This window comes from Platichthys flesus, chromosome 14, assembly GCF_949316205.1.
Source record: "Platichthys flesus chromosome 14, fPlaFle2.1, whole genome shotgun sequence".
NCBI lineage: Eukaryota > Metazoa > Chordata > Actinopteri > Pleuronectiformes > Pleuronectidae > Platichthys > Platichthys flesus.
In genome coordinates this window covers 10068625-10078787 of record NC_084958.1, presented here as the reverse complement: position 1 = coordinate 10078787, position 10163 = coordinate 10068625, and the positions used below count along the sequence as shown (strand labels likewise).

The 10163-nt window shown below is 42.5% G+C and overlaps 1 protein-coding gene across 1 annotated transcript; it reads right to left on the bottom strand.

Moving 5' to 3' along the window:
• Positions 1-1662: 1662 nt before the first annotated feature.
• lrrc8da (leucine rich repeat containing 8 VRAC subunit Da) lies at positions 1663-9381 on the bottom strand. The gene is made up of 2 exons (XM_062404220.1): positions 9068-9381; positions 1663-6286 (listed from the first exon to the last, which is right to left on the bottom strand). Coding segments are annotated over exons 1-2 (2559 nt in total). The 5' UTR covers positions 9069-9381; the 3' UTR covers positions 1663-3728.
• Positions 9382-10163: the final 782 nt, after the last annotated feature.

Here is a 10163-nt window from a genome sequence, read left to right as displayed (position 1 = left end):
CATGGTTACAGTATTTCTATAATACTGGCCACGGCCCTGACTGTAGTATGAACACACCCATAGCAGTGACAATCTGAATTTTGTATTCTTTAAAAAATGGACAGGATTAAAATGTCCATTCTATGTGTAATCACACTGTATTCAGAACTTTATAAACATTCATGCTACCATGCTCTTAGGCGGATAAGAGTGAGGCTGGCTGGCTGGCTTGCTATGACCCTGGGCCTCTGGCACTTCATTGATCGTCAGTCTGTTGGTATTGAGTCATTTTATTGAAAAGGTTTAAAAATACGCTCCACAAAAGTACAAAGGCCTTAAAGGGCCTTCTGTATCTTGACAACTTGTGTCACATTTGCATTTTCCTAAATACATTTGCGCTTCTCTAAATTATCTTAAACAGCTGTTGCTGGGGTTGTTATTTTTTTACCCTAGACCCCCCAGACGGTTGATCCAACCATGAATAACAGATTCATTCCTGGCAAAGCTGACACTGACCCAGCTTGGGAAACGACTGCAAATGAAGTATTATACATGCCCAGTTGGAACAATAATGTCTTGTTTAATAGAGGCACACACATATATGTTTAAATAATAATTTCACAAACTGCTGATAACAAAGTGAATGAGTGTAAACATAATCAGACAGAATAAGCCTCATTATGTGCTGACACCTCTAGAGCCAGGGTAGGATATCTCTGAGAACGACCACAAAATCTCTGAAAAGTTCAATTATTCCGAATTTTTTTGCAAGGTCATCAGTCAGTGTCGAACAGAAGGCTACACACACAGTGACACAGGCATGACCTCTCCGACCTGGTCAATAACTACTCAGTAACAATGAGGATATTTTTCCTGCCTCATAAACAGTGCCACTGGTTTGCACAGGATCATCACGAGTTCCCAGTCAAATCCAACACAAGTAATGGAGAACTGACAGGTCTAATGGAATTCTTAAACTTCAGAATCTATAGGATCATAAACGGATGGATGAACTCAGAGCACATCTGGTGCAAAAGATTATGGATCACGTGGGTTAAGTCTCACAAACCAGAAGATCAAGATCAAGATCAAGACTAAGTCGTCTTTACGATCAGAGAACTTGAAATACATTATATGGACTGGTTTAACTGACACTGTAGAACAAGGACCATATAGAACACAAGATATCTCCGGGAAATCTGTGAAAATTTGTCCAAAAACACCCCCTTAATAAAATCCTTGCAAAAATTGAAGATGTTCTCTCTTTTCCCATTCCACTAAGTTTCATGGTAATCTGTCCAGTGGTTTTAGTATAATGCTGCTGGCTAACAGACAAACAAAGAAACTTGCCAGAGGTAATTAGCTGGTTAGCAGCATGATGATAAAACCACTGGACAGATTACCATGAAACTTAGTGGAACTTGGCGGCACTGGAAGTAGATGAATAATGATTAGAGGTTCTTCTGAAATCTTGTTTTATTGTGCAATAAATATGTGAACTCTGAGCACAGGATCACCGAGGTGGTACAGCAGCTCAGAGGCGCACATATGCAAGCCTACACAGAAATACATTGTGAAGAAAGAAGGCAGACATGTTTATTGTAATTACACACTTCTGACATATGGGATAGTCAGACATGCCAGTGAGTGGTTTTGTCTCACATAACAAAATTGAAAGCATAATAAGGTGGTTAACAGATTTCCCTTTAATCAGCTGACATTGGTCGTAGAAACTGTTCACAGAAAAAAAGTCACTCATCTTTAAATCACCGTGCTCTCATTGGGCAAAATGAGTACTACAGGCCTTAGTATACAATCTCTACAACAGTAAAGGTTCATTGCTTCATGCTTAGTTTCCACCTGAAGTTTACAACTCTAAGCTCATTCTATTTGCTATAAAACATCGAGGAAAATAAAGATTGTATCAATTCAACAAAAGTTTAATAAAATCAAGAAAGACCACTGCAGTGTGTCTGCTTCCACAACATGAAGAAATTAATATGTGGATAAAAATTGACAAAAATGAAATGAAATATTTCTATTTGGCCTTAAATGTGTGAAAGCTTTCAAAATTACAAAATAGCAGCAGTTAAGGCAAAAGATTGTTCCCCATGGTAACAATTATACCTGAGTACCTAAAACAAAGATACGTCTATATACTGTGTCACTGGAGCAACAGTTTTGGTCTATAAAGGAGCAAAATTTCATATTTTCAATTAAAGCTTTGAAAAAGCTAAATGCAAAAACAAACTGCTGAATTAGACACATACTAGGGCTTGGTAATTAACCGAAAATGTATACAAACCAACATTTATAACCTCTAACAAACGTAAGTTTACTCCTGTTGGTTAATTCAGTCAGGTTCCTCTACATTCCGTGCTGAATCATTTGTTGACTGGGGCAGAGTAATTCGCCAAATGGGGGTTAAATAATCGTAATTGAGGTAAAAGTTTGAAATATCGTGATATTTATTTGAAGTCATTAGCCAAGCCCTAATAAGAATCAGCAACAAATAAATGGAATTAGTATTGTTTACATAAGCAAATACAACCAACTAAAACATCAAGAAAATGCATTACTTTGGGTTGATGTTATAATAATAATAAGTATTTTCCTCCTGTTACACTTATACGTTAAGAACCCCCAGCGCTGCAGGCCTGTCTGTGTTTCTGTGCTATAAGCCGCTCGTGAAGGACACGTTGGTCTCTCTGCTGATGCTCTCCTTGACTTCCACAGGCAGTGTGTCAAAGAGGTGGTCCTCCACAACCAGGCCGTTTTTCCGCAGCAGGCGGCAGTTTCCGAGCAGGGCGGGCAGCCTGTCCAGACAGTTCCCTCTGAGCTCCAGCTGGGTGAGCTGCACCAGCTGACCCACCGTCTCCGGCAGCACGGTGAGCGCGTTTTGCCCCAGACACAGCACCTTTAGCTTGGTGCACCTGAACAGAGTCTTGGGCAGCACCTCCAGCTTGTTGGAGTTGCACCGAGATGGAGTTGTGGCTGACATCCAAGTGCCGCACTTTGGGTAGTAAGAACTAGGCCGGAGGCAAAGACTCCAGCTTATTGTGGGAGAGGTGGAGAGACTCCAGGGACTTGACCTGCCCGATGGAGGACGGGAGGGTGATATTTATGTTGTGCTACAGGCCTTAGCATACAATCTCTACATCAGTAAAGGTTCATTTCTGGTGCTTAGTCTCCACCTGAGGTTTACAACTCTATGCTCATTCAATTCGCTATAAGACATCAAGGAAAATAAAGGTTATATCAATTCTACACAGGTCATATAAAACCAAGAAAAGACACAATGCATTGTGTCTGCTTCCCAAACATAAAGAAATTGTTATATGGAAAAAAACAACCATAAAAATGAAATATTTCTATTTGGCCTTAAGCGTGTGTAGCAGCAGGTAAGGCAAAAGATAGTTCCCCATGGTAACAATTATACCTGAGTACCTTAACCAAAGATACGTCTACAAACTGTGTCACTGGAGCAACAGATTGGTCTACAAAGGAGCGAAATCTTCAATTAATGTTGTGAAAAAGCTAAAGGCAAAAACAAACTGCTGAATTAGACACAAACTCAGCAACAAATAAATGGAATTAGTATTGTTCTACATAAGCAGATACAATCCATTAAAAACAATCAAGAAAATGCATTACTTTGGGTTGATGTTACAATAATAAAAAGTATTTTCCTCCTGTTACACTGATACGTTAAGAACCCCCAGAGCTGCAGGCCTGTCTGTGTTTCTGTGCTATAAGCCGCTCGTGAAGGACACATTGGTCTCTCTGCTGATGCTCTCCTTGACTTCCACAGGCAGCGTGTCAAAGAGGTGGTCCTCCACAACCAGGCCGTTTTTCCGCAGCAGGCGGCAGTTTCCGAGCAGGGCGGGCAGCCTGTCCAGACAGTTCCCTCTGAGCTCCAGCTGGGTGAGCTGCACCAGCTGACCCACCGTCTCCGGCAGCACGGTGAGCGCGTTTTGCCCCAGACACAGCACCTTTAGCTTGGTGCACCTGAACAGATGCTTGGGCAGCACCTCCAGCTTGTTGGAGTTGATGGCCAGGTGCTGGAGGTTGTGGAGGAGGCCGACATCTGGAGGCAGCACTGAGATGGAGTTGTGGCTGACATCCAAGTGCCGCAGTTTGGGTAGTACGAACAAGGCCGGAGGCAAAGACTCCAGCTTATTGTGCGAGAGGTGGAGAGACTCCAGGGACTTGACCTGCACGATGGAGGATGGAATGGTGATTATTTTGTTGTGCCATAGTTTCAGGCACGTCAGCCTCTTGATGTGCTGGAAGCTGATGATCTCTTCAATGGTGCGGATGTTGTTAGATTTCAAGTCAAGCTCCTGTAAGTTGGTCAGGCTGAAAATAGCGTGGGGAATCCTCTCTATTTCGCAGCTGTGCAGCTCCAGCTCAATCAGATTTGTCATCTTTTTTAGACTATTAAGCACAAGCAGTTTCGTACCATCGTTGTGCACGACTAATTTAATTAAGTGTGGCGATAGCTCAGTGATGTTTGTGGGCATTTTAGAGAGGTTGCTCTTCAGGCATAATGTCTTTAAATGCCTCAAATCTCGCATGGACTCAAGACCGATCATTTTATTATTATCGGAGCTTAAGTTGCCAATGAGGTTTAGCTCCCTCAAACTCCTTAACAGATACACCCAAGCTGGGATCTCTGCAACATCGGTGAACTTGACGTGAAGACACCGAAGATGGTCACGGAGGAAAGCGAAGCCTGTCTGCTCTACTTTGGCGGGACAGTGGCAGAGATGAAGCTCCTGCAGGCTGGTCATCTGAGAGACTTTTGCCGTGAACCGCACTTCAGGAATCAGCTCCAGTTTAAGCACCTCCAAGTCGGTGAGGTCAAACACAGCGTTGGGGAGTCCGGAGATCATGAAAAGGTGCAGCTCCTGCTGGTCCTGTGTGTTACGGCTCACAAGCTGCCTCAACTTTTCAAAGGTCCACTCGTGATTGAGGCTGATCTCCCTCAGCTTGTTTTCACTGACTTCAGACAAGAAGACACCGAAGCGCTTGGAATAGAGTTGGTCATACTGGTCAACCATGTGTAAGAGGAATGCAAAGTCGTTCTTGACATCAGGAATGTCACTAAAGCTGCTCTCCTCCCTGACCTTCTCGAACGAGTACTCTTTCAGGGGTCGCCGAAACACCCAGAAGAGTGAGTACAAGCACGCCATGCCATAGATCAAAATCAAAGCCATGTAGCTGATCAGCAGCTTGTTCAGCATGAAAGCCATGTTGTGTGTACAGTAGAAGTGTGTGTATCCTGTCAGCTGTTTGATCTCAGGCTCACATCTGTGCTTAAAATTAATCTTAGCCATAAAGGTTGAAGTGTAGGACAATATCAAAATAAACTTGACGGTTTTGACAATGGTCTGTGCTACATAAAGCTTGTAGATGAAATCGCTGTCTTCCACGTGAGCTCTGAATTTTCTCACTTTCTCAAATAAGGCTTTTGCCTGCTCCCCATCTTTTTTGTCCAGGATTGTCATACTACTAGGGACCTCCGCTATGGGCTTATCTGCGGAAAACTTCACCCCAAGCATGGGAGTGGACGAGGTGACGCTCTCCTCCTTTCCCTCTAAAGATACCTGTTTTGGTACTGAGGAGGTGCCGGTCAGCCTCTGCTTGTTCTCCTCAGAGTCCTCACAAGCGGTTTCAGACAAAGCCTTGGTTGTCCAGGGAGACTCAAAGCATCTGCCTAGAATGGAAACAAAATGTTCGATCTTCGAGCTTGTTTTGGGGTATTTGAACCAGAAGTTGCTACTGACCATGAGAACAATAGTGTGGATGAGAGTGAGGTATGGAAAGTACTTGGAGTACCAGGGCAAGGCAACGTGGTAACATATTTGGTTGACGAAGATATACTGTTGATAGTCCAGATTGGTCTTGATTCCAGTTGGTTGAGGTTGATTAGGATAATTCCCTGACAACCCCGCAGTGTGTTGTTGTGTGGTGTGGATCTCTTGGACTGCTTCGTCCGGTAAGTCCTTGGTAATATAGGGAAGGGTTGAGGCCACTGGGGCCCCGGTGGATGCAGTTGAGGCGGTTACTTGTGCGGGCTGCTGGGGGAATGATCCAGGTTTAGCTCCTGGTGTCTCGTCTGGGTCCTCCAGACAAGGAAGGCACGCCACCTGGTCCTTAGTGATCTGCATAGTCATGGCGAATATGGCAAGCATGAGCATAACCACTCCCAGGTAGTCCATGAAGACGTCCCACCATGGCTTTAGGATGCGGTACGTCGGCTGAATGTCATTCAAGGACGCAACCTCCGTGAGCGTGAACATCACTACAACACACAGAGGGTCAGTTAATGTATTGAGAGCATTCTGCACTTAAATGAACTTTATTAACTGTGTTTTACTAAAAAATTTGAAACATTTTCTCTGTTTTATCTCCCTTTAGATGGAATATCTTCACATTGCTTTACGTGGTTGATTGGACATTTTTCTCACTTTTATGACATTTTACAGAACAAACAAATATACAAATAATTTAATCTGAATTCATAATGATTAAATTAAACCATATTTTACTTTGTTGTTAAGTCCTCTACTTAGACTGTTAACATCGAGACATAACATTCCTTTGTGATTACTATCATCACTGTGACCTTTTGCAGTGGGTAGAATTTCAGGAAACGAAAAAAACTTTTCTCTGACACATCCAAAAGGAACCAGCTTAAAGTGGAGAGCCATGTGGTGGAGAAACATGTTCAACCCCCAGCTGTACAAAGTGTGAATGTGTAACTTTGTGAGGGCCCAGCTGAGTGTGCACCATTGTTTTAAACATGGTGTGCTATAATCAGCTCTCACTTCTCCTCACTCTCGTGTCTAGGTTCATTCAGTTAGATTTTAATTTGGTTTTAGCAATGAGCCAAGACTGTTCTAAATTAAGACTTACAACAATCTGTTGTTACTGGAGCAGTGCAGGCTGAGCGTGATTCCACCAGCTGTTCTCACTCACCTAGATGTTTGGCAACCACAAGTATCCTTTACTTAAGCACTGAAAACTGCTATTTCCTGTCTATAAATACATCTATATTACATTACATTACATGTCATTTGGCTGATGCTTTTGTCCAAAGCGACTTACAATTTAGTACACTCAACATTTATGAGGGGCCATTTAGGGGTTCAGTAAGGACACTTCGGCATGCAGATGGGGAAGAGTGGGGTTTGAACCAATATAATATTGGCAATTTCTTATAGTTTATAAATAGAATACAACAGGCCTTTTACCAAGAAGACATCAGAAACGTCACAGTGAGTAAGGCACGGATGTAATTAATAAAATGAACAATGGCTGAATTCCATGAGGCTGCTTCAGTTTCTGACTCCTGGTGTTGTTCAGGCTGGCTCACGGTCCCGTTGTCAGGGCTGACAGGGACACCTGAATAGAACTGAGTCATTGCTAATGTTATTATTAACAACCTGTGCCTTTCCTCTTGTAACAGTTTCATCCCCCAGGCACAGTTTCATCCCCCAGGCCATAATACTTTTAAACTCCTCTGAACTGCAATAACTCCACCAAACTAGCACCGTGACATATTTGCATATTTGCACCATTGCACAAATCGCACTATTGTTGTTTTATTTTCTCTTCAGCTGTTTTTATATATATTTAGATATATATACTTTATTTTCTATTTTAAATTTTGATATTCTATTTTATTTTATACTATTTCTATTTTATTTTTTAGGATGTAATTACTTGAGCATTGCTAGAAGAGTTGTTGTCCATTTGATAATAAAAATCTTGAATCTTGAATCTGTCATGAAGACGGCCCAAACCGCCGGCTGGATTTTATCAGTCAAGAGTGGTTGATTCTGCTCCTCCTCAAATCCTGGGTTTGCCAAATGGACATTTGTGTGAAAGTTGATACTAATTAACATATTCCTACTTGACCCCTGGTAAAAACTGTGATATGTGAGATCCCTGAGGTTTGACTGCTTAATCATAATGAGTTCCAGGTGAAATTTTGAGAATTTTCATCGAGGTGCTAATGAGATAGCACCTTCAGGAGGATGGGATTGACGACACCTCCGGCCACAGCTGCCGACGACAAGGCGCCATAAAAGCCTTTGTGCTTTGGAAGGCCCCAGGACAGGGAGGGACCCAGAGCCACAGGGGAGGGCCCAGGCACCAGGGACAGTGCTGTGAGCATATAGTGCTGTTCCTCTCACAGTGGATTAATGAACTGAACCACATGATAAAAGCCACTGTACTGCATGTATATTACTGTAGTAACACATATATATTACTTTATATTAGGATAAATATATAATACCGTGTTGTATGTTACTATTTAGTAAGAAATCTATATATTACTGTATAGTATATTACTATTTAGTAAGATATCTTTAATATGCTGTGTTTTGTATTAATATAAATTAATACATTTATTATTATATAGCAAGACCTTTATACATTACTGCATAATACCACTGTTGTAGGACATCTATACATTACTGTAATATTATTACTATATGGCAAGGCATACAGTATATATGACTGAAAAGTAACACATCTATATATTACTGTCTAGTTTTACTTCATAACAAGGCATAGATCAATATTACTGAATAGTAGATATTACTGTAGACTAAGAATGTAAGACATCTTAACACTGTACTGTACTGAATGTTAAGTTTCAGGCATAGATTATAAAACATATTGTAGTTTCTGAACAAGGGTAACAGAGAGAGTGAACTGTTATAAAACCATAGCTGTGTGGCAGACAGGGAGGAGACGAGCCACAGACTGTGGGAAACACGCAGTGTGCAGTAGGAGGACAACATGTGTACCGGAGACTGGGGAAACATTACACTGCTTTCTCCACGGAGCTCTGGCGCAGTGACTGGTCTGGCGGTGTGGGAGTCAGTTGACCAGCGAAGCACGTGAAACTGAGAATCATCATGTGTCCCGGCGTTAAACGTTCTCACCAGGTGTTCACTTATACCCCCCCCCCCCCCCCCCCTCACTGAGCCCGGAGAAACACGCATAAAGTCAAAGTTGTTGATGTGCTTTGTTACATCCTCCAAGACACAAGAAAGAGAAATATACTCACTGTCTCGATGGAGTTATCACAATCCAATTATTTCTTCCTCAAACTGCATACCACTTCCTCACCTCCGCTCCTCAGGTGCGTCTCTAACCGGATTCCTCCGCCCGGTAACGAGGTGCCGCTGCCCTGAGGAACAAAGCGGTGCGGAGCTTTCGTCGGTGACTGCGCGTTGCGTCGCTACCATCCCTCATACCTGAGCCCGCGGAGCAGAGACTGCCGGAGGCTGGACGACAGGCGCAGGCAGGCGTCCGGGGAGAACCGGTAAGAGGAGGAATATCCAATATGGCGCCGCACGGACCTATGTTGTGGCCGCAGCCGCCGCCTCTGATTGGAGGATGACATAACGGCGAACGGCCCAAGACACAGCCTGCCACTTTATCTCCTGCTGCGTTCACTGCGTGTGGGGGAAACAACGTGCATGGAGCCGATGTCAAAGTTCACATTCACATTCAAGCCATTCAGATCTTTTTCACACTTATAGAGATGATGTAAGACACAATGTGCCGCAAAGGGCGATGAACCTACAGAGCATTATCACCTGAGCGTGCAGCTCCGTTTATACTGAAGATTCGCTCTTGGTTTTAACCACGGGGCAATACAGCAAAAAGAAGTTATCAAAATAAAGATTTCCATATCAGTCGATATTGATTATTATCTCGATAACTTGATGCTCCTCAAGTGGAGGTTGTGGTTTTAGGTTTGAACAATGCATGAGCAATACACTGATACACACTGGACTTTTTTTATATTGCTGCTGAGGACAATTATAGTGCCGTGATTATGGTTATTGTTCTATTGCCCTCAATGTAGCTGCCTGCACTACAATTTCACTATTCAGTTCAGTTTCATAGTGATAATATTTGTTTGCATGGCCACTGTTATAAGCTCCCACTCAAACAAGTGTATTTAGTCAATATAGTTATAGTTAAAAAATTCTGTGCATATTTAGCATATGAAAAAAAACTTAATATATATTTTACAGACTGAGAAGTGCAGATGAGTGTTTAAATTTAGTTTTTCATAAGGACACCAAGTGTAAACCATATTTCCAACGAAACTTGAATGCTACACCAGCTTCCCCCTCTGTCTTCCAGGCCCA